Source organism: Neodiprion virginianus, chromosome 2 (assembly GCF_021901495.1).
Source record: "Neodiprion virginianus isolate iyNeoVirg1 chromosome 2, iyNeoVirg1.1, whole genome shotgun sequence".
NCBI classification, from domain to species: Eukaryota; Metazoa; Arthropoda; class Insecta; order Hymenoptera; family Diprionidae; genus Neodiprion; species Neodiprion virginianus.
In genome coordinates, this window is record NC_060878.1 from 38,509,267 (window position 1) to 38,527,015 (window position 17,749).

Consider the following 17,749-nt stretch of genomic DNA (forward strand, 5'->3'; position numbering starts at 1 on the left):
TTAAAACTGTTCCAACTTGCTTTTTGAGTACGATTCAGCAACGTTGGAAATTTTTCATCGGCGAAAATCTGTCTTATTTGCGGACCAACAAAAACCCCAGCTTTAACCTTTGCTTCCGATAACTTCGGAAAAAATTTTTTTAAGTATCCAAAAGCTTCTGAAGTTTCATCCAGTTTTTTAACAAATTGTTTCATCAACCCTAACTTAATGTGCAAAGGCGGCATTAACACTTTTTCCGCTTCAACAATCGGCCTTTTTAAAAATATTAAAATCAATTAAAATTTATGAAAAAATTGAAAAATGAGTATTATTATTATAACTATCACAAAAGCAAACTTTATACCGAAAAAAGGTATTTTCTTTTCGTTTTTGTGCATAACTAATTGGAAAATAATAGTATAAACTTTAGGATAAAGAACGAAAATTTTTTTGTAGAGTTGTGTTATCTTTAGGACGGATCAATTTTTGCCGCTTTTTTTCACTGGTTCTTATACTGGCTATTATTGATAAACCACTTTATTTGACGGTAGCTTTTCATGTAATTATAATGATAATGCTTATGCGTGGCATATGTGCAATTCCACCCGTTTGTATTCCGTAGAAGTTGCTAACGTTGACTGAATGCATTTTTGATATTTACAAACGATAAGGAATGGATTCGCACTTTGACTAATGATTGCAAAATCGCACGACAGCGGCAGATGACGTGACGCATCTTTGTTATACGTCACTGAAGAGATTACTTCGTTTTTTCCCCAAGGTCGTTCCTTTTAGTTCCTTGGTAAACTTTGGCCAATCTTCTTCTTCGCGTGTATTCTTCTTCCGTTGACTTTCTTTCTATACCGGCGTATTGATCTTGGCTTTGTCAAACCAACTCATTTTCCAATATGTCGTGTAAATATTGTCTGCATTCCTCTCGGTAGTACTCTCAGTGTTTCTTTGTGAAATTGAATTACTAACCCAAAAACGACCAAGCGAAAAAAGAATCACGCAGCACGTAACATCGGGACGATTTGTAACCGTCAAAACCACGCTCGTGTTTTTAATAAGTTTGTTTCAGTCAAGTCCGTTGGTGATTAACCAAGTCGACTGCGGCAGAACTGCTAGACTGATTGCGAGAGCTGGGAACCAGAACTTTCTCCGAAATATCAACATTTCATTCCATAAACATAATTTTGTTGATATTATGATACTTTTATAGTTGAACGCGAATGAGGTGAAATTCTGTTCTACTTCACTAACTCAGAGCCATACAGGTGAAGATATTGACATTGACTATGAAATTCAAAGCTTGATCAGGCACTTATTACAGTGAACGTGACATCATACACGATAATCCCCAGATTATAATACCTGATATAGTCTAGAATATGATTAACTCTCATCAGTTCCATCCAATCCATTCAATACACGTCAACGATTATTGGCTGAACGTTATCGTACAAAGTTTGAAGTAGCCAATGAATAGTAAACTAATCACGTTGTCCATGCGTGTTTCGTATTAAACGCAAGTAGTCAACATATTGCAACTTATCACCAAGTTATTCTTACTATTCCCGCGAAGATTTTATCGAGAAATCAAACCACTCCTTATTGGTATTAAATCTTTTACACTGGGTTGAAAGATATGTATAACCTTATAACTAGATCATCGCGATCATTTATTCAATCTCTAATATCGATAGCGGACATTAGAATCAGATTGAGGCCTATGAAATTAATTAAAGTACTGAACAGATTACCTAATGTTAAGTATTTATATCATTTTAATTTGAAAAAATCCCCACAGTGGAGAACAATAGAAAAGTGTTGAGTTACGAAAGTTATGATTTTCCATTTCCCGGCCCATTGCAAGACCCTTAGGAATTTCCGAAAATTCTCAGTCTGATTCTCGCTCTGAACGAATGTGTATCTTAAACCTAAAATCAGTCGGTGACTTGCGTCGAGCAAGTCTGATATTCGATAAATTGTTGCCTATTAAAAGTTGAAAAAAAAACCCAGAATTTCACATCGAACAATTGGATTCTGTTTTCTAAAATCATGAGCAAAAGATTTAAATTTTATTTCAATTCGCAATTCTTCCTTGATTGTTCTAATTATATTCCTGATTAGCGATTCACAATTTCAAATAGGTCATATCTTCCCATCGTTGTGCAGATTCAATTTCTCTTCTTAGTTGCCGACCTAGTCCTGTTTCTGTACAAGAGCCGACGATAGATAGCCGACAGTATCAGCTTGGCTGTGTAAGATAAGACGAATAGTGCAGCTAGTACGCTTCCGTAAACGTCAAGCAGAGCCAATTGCCACCACGTGAATTTGACTGCCGGAGACCTTAAAGCATCGCCTCCGTGCTTCAATATGTACTCGATCCAATACACAGCTGTTTCTCCCGCTCTCATGGGTCGATCCAAGAACCGGTCAGACAACACCTTCATATTTTTCCTGCAAACGAGTAAGAAAGCTGAAATATTACTGACAGTCTGTGAAACTGGGATCAACTTATAACCCATTCACCCTATTATCTGAAGGATCTAACGATTAACTAACGCCGTAAGAATCAATTACGACGATGCAAGAAACGACATTTTGGTTTCCAGACTGGTGATTTGTACGTCTCACGATTTGATTTACGACTAAGCTTGAAAAGCATGGAAAAAATATCCTAAACGTTGTTCTTTGCCAAGATGGCTTAACGATATACGGAGAATATCGATGGGGGAAAGTGACCGATCGGTGCCCTTCGTAGGTCTGGACAAAAACGTCGCCTTCCGTCTTACTTGTAGCTCGGATCGTGAGTGACCGCGTTAACGCTGGCCACGATTTTATCCGCCGTTAAATCTCTGTGATCCAATAAGATCGCGGCACCTTTATCAGCGCAATTATTTATGTTCACTGGCTGATCGCGGAACAGAGGAACACCGATTAACGGCACGCCATATGTCACGGCTTCCTGGACTCCCATCAAACCGCCGTGAGTCACGAAGGCTTTGATATTCATATGCCCTGGAAGTGTTATATGCCGTTAAAAGTGACCTTCGGTGAAGATCGAGAAGATTAGAATTGATGAGAAAAATAAGGAATCCACCCAGTGAGTCTTCTTATTGACCATCAGTCGTACTCACTTAAAACTTGTACTTGCGGCACCCAATTCGATGTTAACACATTGGAGGGGAGACCAGGCGGTAAGGATTTCGCGTTCGCCACCTTCAACAGCACCCGAATAGGAGCGATTTTTTTAAACGCTGTATAGATTTCCAGAAGAGTTTTCTCTGGGAAAGATTCAATGGTGACCATGGAGCCGAAGGACACGTAGATGAAGCCTTTTTCACTTTCGTCTAGCCACTTCTTCAACTCCTGTAACAGATAACAGATCCCATGATTTCTAATACATTTATTATGGATCACGAGATTTTCCTGATCGTGTATTAGCCATGATCAAAAGGGTTCGTTAATGTTTGGGAGTAGAATGTTAGCAGGTATTTTTTAACTCTTATCGTAAAATTTAGATAACGTTTGATACTTTGTCCACGCTTTTAAATTTACAAGCTTAATCTTCATATTATAAAGTGTGATATTCCGGCATCTTATCGATAAGTGCCTTGCAGAGTAAGAGATTAGACATCGGACTAAAAATGTTACATAAATTCGTATCTGCATTAGAGGACTTCGCTATCAATTCCTATCCATACCTAACTTGATAAAATATTGGAAAATAATTTTTTTAATTCGCAACTGTCACTAAATGATTTCGTAGAACCTTTAAATTACACATATCTTGACCGAAATACATTCAGGCGTATTGATTCAGAAGCTTTGCAGAACGCACAGTTTAAAAAGAACTTTTGTTTTCATCAATTTTATTACCTTCGACAACTCAGTACTGTCGTTTTTTACATGAAGTCCTCCCACTTCGACGATTGCCGGGGTCATTGGCCTGATGCCATTCACGCTGTAATGGGAATTGACCAGTAGCAAGGCCAGCTCTCGTTCTAGTTGTCTGATGCCAGGCATGTCGGGGTGAAAGTACTTGCGTACGGTCTCATCTTGACCCTGTGTAAAGTACCTACTTTGGTAGATTTTCATCCACGTGACCAAGGTATTCTTGAGCCTCTGCCAGATATTCATATGAGATACGGAACCATCATCGATTTCGGGAACGTAGGCAGTGTTCAGGGGATTTCCAAGAGGTTCGTTGATATACGGAAGCAACGGGGATGAGGTCAGTCCTACGACTGGTACGTTGAGGTGTCTTCCGAAGGCAAGGTAACAGTTGGCATAAAACAACTGCAATCAACCGGTTTGCTCAAATGATAAATCAAACCATGGGAAAAAAACGATTCGATGTTATAGCAGGTTCAACTGTTAATACATAGACAGGAATCATTTTTGTTAATGGAAACAAGTTTTTAAATCCAGTAGCAAAGACTGCAAGTAAAGCACAGTAGACTTGTCAATTCAGCAAGCCACTCAGTCGAAAGTGAAAATCTTAGCAATTGTAACAAATTTTTTCTTGCTGTCTCTACGTCAACGCTAAATCTTGCTACATCAGCAAACGAATTTTTTCCGTGCGTAATTCTTTACAAGGAAAATCATGATGCTAACCTCGACTATGACCAAATCGTAGGGAGGATCATCGGGAGGATTATTGATAAGTTTTTGCAGATGAGGTAGCTTCAGATAATCACAAACGTTGTTGCCCGTGTGATCGATGAAGGTTTCTTCCGAGGAGCCGGCAATCTTTAGTACGAAATCGTAGGTCATGTTGTTCACTATCACTGGAACCCACTCCGCTATATTCAGATCCGTATAATTGGGGTACGCTTTCTTCTGAGGAAAAGTGCTCAGCACGTCAACGCGATGCCCTCGATCTGCAAGGCCCTTCATCACGGCCTCGAACATGGCAAAATGGCTTTTGCCATTCAACGGAAACATGCCAAGAATTCGCGCGCCATTGGATCCCGGCACTGCGGTGATGACGTGCAAGAACAACACCAGTGTACAATATCTTGGCCACATTTTAAAACGCTGCAGCTCTTAATAGCACGAAACGCTAACTGTGCGTGTCCGCTGAATAACATTCGATCCACGATACTTGTTATTTCAACATTGCTTTGATGCCTTTTGTTTCAATGATGCAGCGTGAGTGAAAAAGAAACTTCTCCCGATACTGTTCGCTTATGACGTAATACAGCCTGATATAGCTCTACTATTTTAGAGTGCATTTAAGCATACCGGGAAATGGTAATGTCTACACTATTGAATAACTCGGCTCTTCTAATATTTCGTTCTCATAACGAAGGTCAGTGACGAAATTTATTCACCTGAAAGAAATTTTTTTCATTGATGCTGAAAATTGGATAAAAAGAAACAGCAATGAAATAAAAAAAATGAAAAAGAACATTGAACTCTGTTTTTACATGCCCGTCAAGTGTTTCACTGTGGAATGATTTGACAATATCGCTAGACGAAGCAGTAATATCCGAATCACCGATCCATACTTCAGAGACTGATGTTTGCTGCTTGGTTATATTTTTTGACTTCACAACAGATACGGGCGATCAGTTCTGGCGCCCAATTTCCTACCCAACTAAAAGTCCACATGTATTTGACATTTATGATGTTTTTGCAATGTATAATATTCACTTTCGCACAATCAATTTAAGATCCCTCATTCATGTTTGTTGTTTTCAATTCCAATGCCAATATCAAACATACGAAAATGTTAATTCCAGTGGTTGTGCTAAGTACTGTTTTCACTATGTCTCAAGTATATGAGTCATTCGATGTGACAAAAGTTCGGCTGACATGAGAACCACTACGACTATACGTATAACTGTTGTGCAATGCTTTGGAAGTGATAACGATAGGTTTTTAAGAGGTCGACAGAGTAGATGCATACCTTCACGTACAAATAATTTTTACATAGGTAACATTATGGACAGTATAATTCATTGGGATATCTTTCCAAATGAAGAAGGCAAAAAATAGTGAAATCATGAGCTTCGTGAAAGGTTTCAACGATTTATTTAAAATTTTGCCGTTCTGACGAAATCTTGAATAATCGAATAATTGCGCTGTGTTTGATAATAAATTAGCTTGTTAGTTAGAGGGGGGGGGGGAAACATACGTTATTTCGAGAGATAACTTTTGTTTAACGCGATATTTTATATGTAACCAAATTGATACGTTCTCTTCGACGGAGGTCTTTATCGGATTACCAAAGTTCGAAAAAAATGCATCCATGAATTATTTTTACTTGTTCGTTTTCCTACAAGAATGAATCTCAGTACATTTCAACGTGCCGCTATCATTATTATACTTTTTAATTGCGATTCCGTGACCGAGAAAGAAGATCTTCAACTGGATGAAAAATATAATAAATTATTATCTACCATGACGAGCCATGGACCAAAATTTCGAGGATCAAATAAGGTATTGTCAGACGATTTGAAATAAAAAATAAAAAAATTCAACCGGGCATTTACCATGAAAACTTGTTTACCTAAATGTTCGAACGATTATAGAAAAGCAATTAAAATTTCTTGTCCCATTTTTTGACGGTATAATTCTGAGTGATATGTGACAAAGTCTGGCGACTTGATGTGGAATTATACCCCATATATATACAGAATATATCTACGTTTGCGAATAAATACTATCAATGGTATTGGATACCGTCGTTAATTTTTCGGACTCACCAAAACTTTTCGAAATTTTTCGCGTAGTAGTATTTATTCGTCGACATGAATTTATCCTGTAGGTATACCGGGAGTTTTCGGTGAAGGTTCCAGACGCGAAAGATGTTTCGCCGGCACATAGGCAACTGAAGTTACATCTGACACGTATCATCTAACCAACAGACGATGGTGGCCAACTGTGGTACATCGTTTAAAAAATAAGCGTGTATCCAGCTTGCATTTTTCCACGATAGTTTAAAACAAATTTTTTTTGAATATTGATTTTGCATGTTTGTGTCTTCAACAGGATTATCTCACGCTCAATTATATCGTAAATATTTATATTTCCAGTGCACTGTGAACATTTATTCAATGCCATTTCGAAATAGTACACCTGACGTGTTAAAAAAATATTTGAAAATACGTACCATCTTAATTATCTTGTAAAACATTGAATGCATGTGTTTTTCGCGTTTAACACGACACAATTTACGGTACTGTTAAACGAGGAATAAGAGTTGAACCGTTTTGCGACACAGACGAGTCCACAAACCACACACGGAAAAAAAAATTCAGCTCGTGGAACTAAATATTAGATAGTTACTTGTAAACAGTTCGTCGAACTAAACGTTCTGTTATTGGAAGAGCACTGCATGGTTCGTATAACTGACTGTTAGTCAGCTGTCATAGCTGTACGTTGTTCAGCTCTCTCAGCTAAACAGCTTCGTTCGAAGAGCTAGACCAGAATTTTTCGGCTCCGCTCACAGCGCTTATTATTAAATAGTACAATTATATTGCTATTAGTATTATTTTTCATCATTATTATCATTATTGAATAATAAATTTTCTCGGGAACTTGGACAGAATTGATCAGATTCAATTTATCAAAATTTGCAACGTTTCGTTGGTTTTATTTATTTTCCAACTTCATCAGGCAAGCTGTAACAGATGTACATAAACTTTAAAATTAAGTTGCATAAAACAATAGACATGATACATGTAAGTTACAAATTCAGAAATAATAAACTAAACAAAATTGCAAAATATTTACTTTTGAGGTTAAATCATCGTTAAAATCCTCTGGTCTATAACATCAAGTCAAAATTATGTTTAAATAAGACTAGACAGATATATGCATTTTTGTTTTTTTAATAAAATTATAAATTCATTGTGCCAATAAGTCAATTTAAATAAAATAAAATGGACAAATATAATGATGGACAAATACACATGTCAAACGTAGTGACTCTTAAATCACAGACTGTACTACTCTCACACAGTGTGATAGTACGTGTGGAGGTCGCATTATCTGTATTGTCAACATGACTCTGTTGTCCATGACTAGTACTGTTCGTATTGTGCGCGAAAGTTCAACCTCTAAGTAAAATAAAAATAATTACTATGACTTCACTAAATCCTTAACATCATTTATCAGGTCACTGTAAATTGTACTGAGATTTTGCGTGTCGGATCTAAAATTGACACAATTCATCGCCTTAATAAAAATCATTTCACTTAGGTTTCTCTTCATGTAATTTTTCTCCAGATCTAAAATCTCCACATCATCGAACTGAAAGTTATGACCATCTTCAACAAAGTGATGTTCCGCTAATGCTGTTTTGTCGGCTAAATTTTCCCGGCTAAAAGACAAAGTGGAGAAAGAAGATAGATCTGGCCTAGTATACAGGATTCCGTGCTCGTGTGGGAAATGGTACGTTGGACAGACCAGGCAAAAATTAAAAGCCAGAGTGAGACAACACAAACTTGACTGCAGACCTGAGAAGTCCATAAAAAACAACAAAACAGCATTAGCGGAACATAACTTTCAGTTCGATGATGTGGAGATTTTAGATCTGGAGAAAAATTACATGAAGAGAAACCTAAGTGAAATGATTTTTATTAAGGCGATGAATTGTGTCAATTTTAGATCCGACACGCAAAATCTCAGTACAATTTACAGTGACCTGATAAATGATGTTAAGGATTTAGTGAAGTCATAGTAATTATTTTTATTTTACTTAGAGGTTGAACTTTCGCGCACAATACGAACAGTACTAGTCATGGACAACAGAGTCATGTTGACAATACAGATAATGCGACCTCCACACGTACTATCACACTGTGTGAGAGTAGTACAGTCTGTGATTTAAGAGTCACTACGTTTGACATGTGTATTTGTCCATCATTATATTTGTCCATTTTATTTTATTTAAATTGACTTATTGGCACAATGAATTTATAATTTTATTAAAAAAACAAAAATGTATATATCTGTCTAGTCTTATTTAAACATAATTTTGACTTGATGTTATAGATCAGAGGATTTTAACGATGATTTAACCTCAAAAGTAAATATTTTGCAATTTTGTTTAGTTTATTATTTCTGAATTTGTAACTTACATGTATCATGTCTATTGTTTTATGCAACTTAATTTTAAAGTTTATGTACATCTGTTACAGCTTGCCTGATGAAGTTGGAAAATAAATAAAACCAACGAAACGTTGCAAATTTTGATAAATTGAATCTGATCAATTCTGTCCAAGTTCCCGAGAAAATTTATTATTCATTACATTTAACATGGATGAGAACCAAGATTTGGATTATCATTATTTATTCAGTGTCATTTACATATTTGAATGGACTATTTAAACAATTATCTATCAACTGTATTTAAATCATACTCATGAAATTTGAAGGTTATGAAATATGTCAACGCACCAGAGCACAGCGCAACTTACAGCTCTTAGAGCAAAACCATTCAGCTGTGAGAGCTGAACAACTTGCAGCTATCAGAGCTGACTAATATATAGTTGCTGTAACTACAAGATAGACCGTAGAGTGCGTATAGTTACTGGAGCTGTAGAATACAGCTCGCCGAACAGAATTTTTTTTTCCGTGCATAATAGACGAGAATAACAATGATGATCGACACGTTGAAGAAATGTGTATTTATAGACAGTTTCAAACATTTTTGCTTCGGTAAATTTCCGCATTTAACAAGTAGTTACGAATTACAATCAAAACGTTTAAAAATACGTATCAACACGACTTTTTCGACACATTAGTGCACGTGCCTTATGCGTTTCCCTAACGTTGCGGATGTGCATCATCATTACGCGTCTGTCAGATACCATACGGGTGACTCACATGTTTATTTATAACCTTATTCGAGTAGCTATTAACTATGAAATACTTGTCGAATCGTATATTCATCACACAAGGTGTGGTCGAATAATAAATAATAACTGAATCCTGAAGATGACTGACACGTTTAACGAATTTGTGTTACACGTCGTCGCTGAGTGCTTAATGGCGGGCCCTAGTCGATTTCAACATTGTCGTAGATATCTCCAAGGATTCAAGTCCACGTATCTCGAACGCAAAAAGGAGTTTAACAGGCTCCGTTCTATACGCAATTCTGAAAAAAATATTCTAATAGATTTTCATCTGACGTAGAAATAAAAAAAAAATGGAACGAATTTAATGAATTTAAAATTGTGATTTCGTAGAATTCATGCCAATTCTTTATTTCTGCGTCAAATGAGAATGTATTGGTGTATTTTTGTTGTAAGAATCTGTACATATTTATCGAATATAGAAGACGCGTAAGTGTGGAAATCTTATACTTCTCAAATTTTTCATTACATCTCTACCAATTCGAACAGTTTACTGTAGCATTTCGTTTTTTCATGTGGAGATTTTCGCCCTCGGTACTCGGGACTGTACTGAGAAAATGATTAGGAAATAATATCATATTGAATAGTAATCACGTGACGCCGAAGGCGAAGCCGACGCCAGTCGCCGCTCGTGCTAAAATTGGTAAAAACGAGGTACTAAAGTCGAGCAATAACAGTTGCATCGAATCTCACGGATAAAGAAACAAAGATGTTATTTTTCAGAGAAGGCACCACATTCTTAAGCACGTTCAGAGCCATACAAGATATTCGAGTGAAATTTATCTCTAAATAACATCGAATTTGAATTTTTTCCAACGGCAGCTGCCTTATAAGAAATAACATTTTTCGTAAACAAACATATTTAGGTAGAAATTAATGTAGAAAGTCGTTATAAATAAACGATTTTTGTAAATGTAGAAACTGTGCTGACCATCTACCTTCAATTTTCTCCATTTATGAAATGGTCATTTAATTAAAAATGAACTCTGAATTATCGTACGCAACCCGGACACTGGTAAATACAATTAACCGCCTTTAATCCATAAACATTTATCGTGCGAACAATTCGTACGTGTTTCTTCGTGATCATCCACGATTTCCAAACGTTTGTTCCACCATTTTGCGTTGGTTATGTATACAGATACAACTGTTGAATAGTTACCTGTTAAGGATCACTCGTACACTTCGTCACCGAGCTGTAATGGTTAAGAATAAGCGGATACCTACCCGAGATTACTCGGATTAACTAGTCCCGAAGGTTTACACTTCCCTGCTGACCAGAGCACGTCCGTATACGGGAGTTATTTCCGTGCGACTGAGGACTGGTATAAAATAGAATAAGAAAACCCCTTCTATAACCCGCTGTGTGGTCTTGTGTCTATATATATATACGCATGTATGTATGTACGTGTATAGATGTATTGTATGCCTGGATCTATGACTGATTGTAACCTAGACAATAAATTCGGTTGCCTATCTGCCGGCGCAAGATCGTTCGCGTCATCAGGACTCTTTAGACAGCCACCAGACAGCCGGCCACGTGCGTCTTTTTGGAGTAAAAGTAGTAGACCGTACTAGGCTCCCATTCGATTTGGTCTGGTTTTAATGAGGTTCGCGCAAAAATTTACAGCCGGATGAATCGAAAGATTCAGATGATTTTCACAAATCAGTTAGTTTTCTTCGCTAATGGTGACATTTTACCCGTTCGAAAAGCACGCCTTACAATACAGAAGAAAATAATCTTAAAAGCATATAGAACGAGCAAAAGCGCAGCTAGTACGCTTCCGTAAACGTCAAGCAGGGCAACTTGCCACCACGTCAACTTAATCGCTGGTGATCGTAAGGAATCTGCCCCATGTTTCAAGATATACTCAATCCAAAAAACAGCCGTGTCGTGCGGTGACTTTGGTCGGTCCAGAAATTGCTTCGATGCTGCATCCATATTCTTCCTACAAAGTTGTGGAGAAATAACTGAATGTTTGACTCGCTAAGAAATAAAAACGTCAAATGAACATGAGTATCTGATTAAAACTTCGTGACTACGAAGAAATTCTCTTGATTTTGTCAGAAAACAGAAGCTGGCTGCAGAAATAATAAAGTCCTTGAACTCACTTATACTTAGGGTCCTGGGTAACAGTCTTTATGGCTGCAACAATCTTATCTGCCTTCAAATCCATGTAATTCAAACGTACGGCGATTCCTCTCTCCACGCAAATATTTATGTTACTCATTTGATCGCCGAATAGAGGAATGCCGATCAATGGTACAGCGTAGGCCACTGCTTCTTGCAATCCCATCAAACCACCGTGTGTTATGAAACCTCTTATATTTTCGTGCTCTGAAATCGAAATCTACTTGTCACTAATATTGGATGCATTTGTTATTCAGAAGCAACAACTTCGATCAAATTATGTATGTCAATAAGTGTAATAATTTTTTAGTACAATTTCTACCCCTATTTTACGCCACTTACTCAAAACTTGGACTTGCGGAACCCACGGAAGATGCAGTACATTATCGGGGCATCCCGGTGGTAATTTATCAGGGTCCGCCACTTTTAGCAGAACACGAAGTGGTGCGACCTTGGCAAATGCTGCGTACATTTCGACCACGTCCGCACTTGGAAACGATTCGAACTGAATCATTGATCCGAACGAAAAGTAGATGAAGCCATCGCTACTGTCGTCCAACCATTTCATCAGATGCTATTATCAAATTATAAATTTTCTCATTTCCTACTGAACTAGACCATAGGCCGGCGGATTTTATCCAAATTTCCGTAACAATGATCCGTCAGGAGATTCTATCTAAACGAATCTGATTATTTTGTACATTTCAATGGTACTTACCACAGGCATTGTTGAATGTTCATCATGGATATGCAGACCTGGGACCTCTACAACAGCCGGGGTCAACGGTCTGATACCGTGAAAAATGGGGTGGGTGTTGACCAGAAGTAGGGACATGTCCCTTTCAAGCTCTTCAACGTCAGGCATGTCTGGCCCGAAGTACTTCTTGACCATGTCGTTCTGTGCTTTCATGTAATATCTAGATTGTAAATTCGTGTACACGGTGGTTAACGTGTTTGTGAGTCGCTGCCTGAAGTTCATGTGCGAAGCCGGGCGGTCCGAGATCTCGGATACGATGGCTGTGTTCAAGGGGTTGCCAAGTGGTGCGTTGGCCTGAGGCATTATCGTCGCAGAGGACAAACCGATCACCGGAACTTTCAAATGCCTTCCAAAGGCAAAGTAGCAGCTCGCGAAGAATAACTGCGAGTGAAAAAATTGATGGGAATTGGATTCACACGTTCAATTTTGTAATGATTCGTTTCCATTAAGTGTATAGTCCAAATTATGAAGTAATATAACTCGCCTCTGTAATGACTAAATCGTACGGTGGATCAGTAGGAGGATTCTTTATTAAATTCTGCATTTCGGGTTTTCCAAGTGATTCACAAACGTCGTTTCCAGCCAATTTAATCACAACTTGCATAGGTGCACTGCTAATACTTTGCAATAATTCATATGTCATACTGTTGTGTACTACTATACCTGTGCCTCTTAAACTGATTATGTCAGTGTAATTTGGAGGTGCATTCTCTAGCGGAAAATGGCTAACAACATCAACCTGGTGTCCGGCATTGGCAAGACTCTTTAGCACCTCTTTAAACATTGCAAAATGACTCTTTCCTTGCAAAGGGAACATTCCCAATATTCTGGCTCCCTTGGCATGTCGTCCAAAGCAGATTATGCAGGATAATGAAACCAGCAACAGGCACGTCAACTTCATTTTGACTTACATTTACTATCACTTGTTTATTGTCGGAAAGCGGGTTAACATCACCCACTACACGCAAACACGTCTCGTGAGGTACTCGCTGGACTTGGCTATCGAATTCGTACAATTAGTCACGTAGTGCGACAATCTTATCTTTTCATAGAAGCCTATCTATCCATTTCTATTTCTTTCGATAGTATAAATTATACAAGTCATGAGTTCTATCGCTGTAACTTTGCTATCTCAAGAGTTTTCCACGGTGGAGAACTTACCATTCAGCTCAAGATACTCACATATCAGGTATTTTACACTTACTCTCGTAATTACTTTCATGCTTTACGCCCCGTGATTTCTGGCGATTAGAATTTTGCGAGCATAATTTCAGATCGCGTTAACGATCACTCTCGGCCGCACATCTGATACTTCAATAGTAAACGCACGTGGTGCAGCTTTCAAATTCAGACAGACTGTTACTACCGAATTTTCGCCGTTAAGAAATATTCATTGTGTTCTTTGATGTAAGTGTTTCGCCACTTCAGAGAGTGCGTTAGACATCACGTTCGGAAGTTTCGTTCACAGTGAGGTTTGCTTGCATTTACTTCCTATTATTATATACATTTCTAGGACACTAAAAACTGACAATAACATACAATATTACCGTCGAATCAAAACGACACCGGCCTAGCTCACCTTCTTTAATTTTTAGTTGACTTGTGACACGGTCATTTCAGCATCTACGTTTTTACACGTACGGCGATAAGCTAATTATATGATATTGTGTACAGATACGTGGTTTCGGGCGATTACATATCTCTGTATCTATAAATTTTCCGATGAACAAACATACGTCAGAAAATAAATGAGGACAAATAATAATGAGTTCTAAAATAGGTAATAATTAACGATAAACCAAGAGGTTCTCTTGTAGTTCTATACGTAGAGAAACAGTGATATACATTTCATTCCGGAATATCAGTATATCACGGATGCTAATCACTTGCGATGCTAAATTAGAGTATCAAATGCATATAGTCATTATTTTACTTATAACCGGTTCGTACAGAAATGTGTATCTCAGTTTCCTGCATCTGTTTCATTTCACCGCCATTCGCTTAATATCACGTTGTTATGTAATATAATATTATTATGTATAAGGTACAGGGAAACTGCTGAATCTGATAACGGGTAAAGTCTCCTGCAGCTGTATAACAATCGCTGCTGTCTCTGTCGACTTATTATCTGTGCGATTGTATTTAATGAAGCGGGTGCAGTGATATTGAATTTCACAAGGTACTCCATCATCATTAGTTAAGGAACACATAAACTGCCTATTCGACATAATCTGCAACGAGTGAAGTTCGTACACCAATGTCACAACCATTGTGACAAAAGTTCCGGATGTATTTTAGATTCAATTCGTTTTCTTCGATAGAGGTAATGATGCACTTGTTCGAAAAACGTGACCAAGAATCGTTGAAAAAATAAACTTTACGATGTAGAGAATGAGCAGGAGTGAAGCAAGTACGGTGCCGTATACGTCCAGTAACTCTACTTGCCACCACGTTAACTTAGTGGCTGGCGATCGCAAAGAATCTGCCCCATGTTTCAGGATATACTCGATCCAAAAAACCGCTATATCGTGAGGAGACCTCGGTCGGTCCAGGAATTGCTTCGATACTGCAACCATGTTCTTTCTAGAAAAGCAGAGAGAAAAAACTCGATATGTGAATCGCTAAGAAAAAAGAATTGAAAGGAATCTAAGTATTTGGTTAGAATCTTGTAACAGAAGAGAAATAGCAGATATTAGACACTAAGTAAATGTTTGAGTTCCCTGAATTGAAATGGTTTTAGCGAAAAACGGAAACTAACCAAAGTAGAAAGGAATTTGAACTCACTTATACTTAGGGTCCTGGGTAACAGTCTTTATGGCTGCAACAATCTTATCTGCCTTCAAATCCGTGTAATTCAAACGTACGGCGATTCCTCTCTCCACGCAAATATTTATGTTACCCATTTGATCGCCGAATAGAGGAATGCCGATCAATGGTACAGCGTAAGCCACTGCTTCTTGAAGTCCCATCAAACCGCCGTGCGTTATAAAGCCCCGAATATTTTTGTGCTCTGAGAACAAAAATTTTTATTAATAGGTATATGTATATGAATTTATTATTCAGAAAAGGAACCGGTGACCAAATTATGCTTTACCATGAGCGCTACAAATCTTTGGTATTGTTATCTCAATTTTTCTACTCACTCAAAACTTGTACTTGTGGAACCCAATGCAAAGGCAACACGTTGTTGGGCCATCCACGTGGTAGTTTTTTCGGATCCGACACTTTCAACAGAATACGAAGTGGTGCAACCTTGGCAAATGCCGCGTATATCTCAGCCAGATCCGCACTCGGAAATGATTCAAACATCACCAGCGAGCCAAACGAGAAGTAGATGAAACCGTCGCTGCTGTCGCTCAACCATTTCCTTAAGTACTGTATTTGATTGATCGATTTCATTGAGACTCTGAGTCGATAAATTTTTGAAAATATCCCTAATATTGATAACTTGTGCAATTCTGTATCATTCTCTGAGGCAAATGAAGCAATAACAGAGTAAGCTCTACGTATACAATATTGAACTAATTCAATTCAGTGTTAAACCGAGCACCAATTTCTATCGATCCAACCTACAGGGAGGCATATTTTATCAGGTTCAAGAAAGCTTACCGCCGGTATTGTTGAGTTATCATCATGGATGTGCAGACCTGAGACCTCTACAACAGCCGGGGTCAACGGTCTGATACCGTGAAAAATAGGGTGGGTGTTGACCAGAAGTAGGGACATGTCCCTTTCAAGCTCTTCAACGTCAGGCATGTCTGGCCCGAAGTACTTCTTGACCATGTCGTTCTGTGCTTTCATGTAATATCTAGATTGTAAATTCATGTACACGGTGGTTAACGTGTTTGTGAGTCGCTGCCTGAAGTTCATGTGCGAAGCCGGGCGGTCCGAGATCTCGGATACGATGGCTGTGTTCAAGGGATTGCCAAGTGGTGCGTTGGCTTGAGGCACTATCGTTGAAGAAGATAGACCAATTACCGGAACTTTCAGATGCCTTCCGAAGGCAAAGTAGCAGCTAGCATAGAACAACTGCAAGTGAACAATTTCCAGGAAATCAGATTCACGTGTTCAAGCTTGTGATTATTTGATTCAATCAAGGATAGTTGAAGTCATCAACAAACATGGCTTACCTCTGTAATGACTAAATCGTACGGTGGATCAGTTGGCGGATTTTTTATCAAATTTTGCACCTCGGAATGTCCAAGTGCTTCGCAAATATCGTTTCCAGTCAATTGAACTAGATCTTGCAATTCCGCACCAGCGAAGGTTTTCACCAATTCATATGACATGTTATTGACCACTGTAATACCTATGCCTGCTAAACTGATCATATCGTTGTAATTTGGAGGTGCATTCCTCTGCGGAAAGTGACTAACCATATCAACCTGGTGCCCCGCCTTGGCAAGGCTTTTCATCACTTCTTTGAACATTGCGAAATGACTCTTTCCTGGCAAGGGAAACACTCCCAATATTCTAGCTCCCTCGACATTTCGTGCGAGGCAGATTGCGCAGAACAAAATCAGCAGCAGATGTGTCGGCTTCATTCTTTCTTTGGGCTCAACTATACCGTTATCCGTTGATTGTTGAAATCGAACTGAAGTCTTCGACAAGTACACATGAATACAACTCACATGATATTAGGTTACTATCAAACCTTATCACGGTCCCACCGTGTGCACAACTCGAAAGTAGTCGTAACAACGCTCAGCATTTTACTAAGCCAAATATGTAATCCGTTTGGTTCCTATCAACCATTTCAAAATACGCATGTAACGATCCATGTCACCATCACGATAAATCGTTGTCACTGCTTCGGAGTGGGGGGAGGGCTTATCGCAGCGTACCATCAGGTACTCATAGAGCTTCATCGATCTGCATACTGTATAACGAATCGATAATCCTAATGGAGGTTTTCAGATTTCCCCAGCACGAGACTTTTGGAAAACAGGATTACGGTAACATGATTTCTGACATCGTAGTCATATTTACTCCCCTCGAACAAATCCA

The 17,749-nt window shown here is 38.3% G+C and overlaps 3 protein-coding genes across 15 annotated transcripts in view; 1 reads left to right on the forward strand and 2 right to left on the reverse strand.

The window, feature by feature from the left end:
• The window catches only part of LOC124299009 (calcitonin gene-related peptide type 1 receptor-like), a 161,644-nt gene that overhangs the window by 57,345 nt on the left and 86,550 nt on the right, over positions 1-17,749 (forward strand). The window lies entirely within an intron of this gene.
• LOC124299007 (UDP-glucosyltransferase 2-like) lies at positions 2,024-5,306 on the reverse strand. Its single transcript, XM_046751798.1, has 5 exons — positions 4,603-5,306; positions 3,865-4,284; positions 3,123-3,354; positions 2,778-3,003; positions 2,024-2,442 (listed from the first exon to the last, which is right to left on the reverse strand). Exons 1-5 carry the CDS (start codon positions 5,014-5,016, stop codon positions 2,160-2,162), a joined length of 1,575 nt encoding a protein of 524 aa, XP_046607754.1. The 5' UTR covers positions 5,017-5,306; the 3' UTR covers positions 2,024-2,159.
• LOC124299006 (UDP-glucosyltransferase 2-like) lies at positions 11,444-17,453 on the reverse strand. Of its 4 annotated transcripts, none has more exons than XM_046751797.1 (5): positions 16,873-17,453; positions 16,352-16,771; positions 15,886-16,117; positions 15,527-15,752; positions 11,444-11,803 (listed from the first exon to the last, which is right to left on the reverse strand). In XM_046751797.1, exons 1-5 carry the CDS (start codon positions 17,284-17,286, stop codon positions 11,521-11,523), a joined length of 1,575 nt encoding a protein of 524 aa, XP_046607753.1. In that variant the 5' UTR covers positions 17,287-17,453; the 3' UTR covers positions 11,444-11,520. The 4 variants fall into 4 exon arrangements, with proteins under 4 accessions (XP_046607753.1, XP_046607752.1, XP_046607750.1 ...); XM_046751796.1 differs by lacking the exons at positions 15,527-15,752; positions 15,886-16,117; positions 16,352-16,771 and adding exons at positions 11,967-12,192; positions 12,328-12,559; positions 12,704-13,123 and having other exon boundaries at positions 16,873-17,452; XM_046751794.1 differs by lacking the exons at positions 15,527-15,752; positions 15,886-16,117; positions 16,352-16,771; positions 16,873-17,453 and adding exons at positions 11,967-12,192; positions 12,328-12,559; positions 12,704-13,123; positions 13,227-15,041.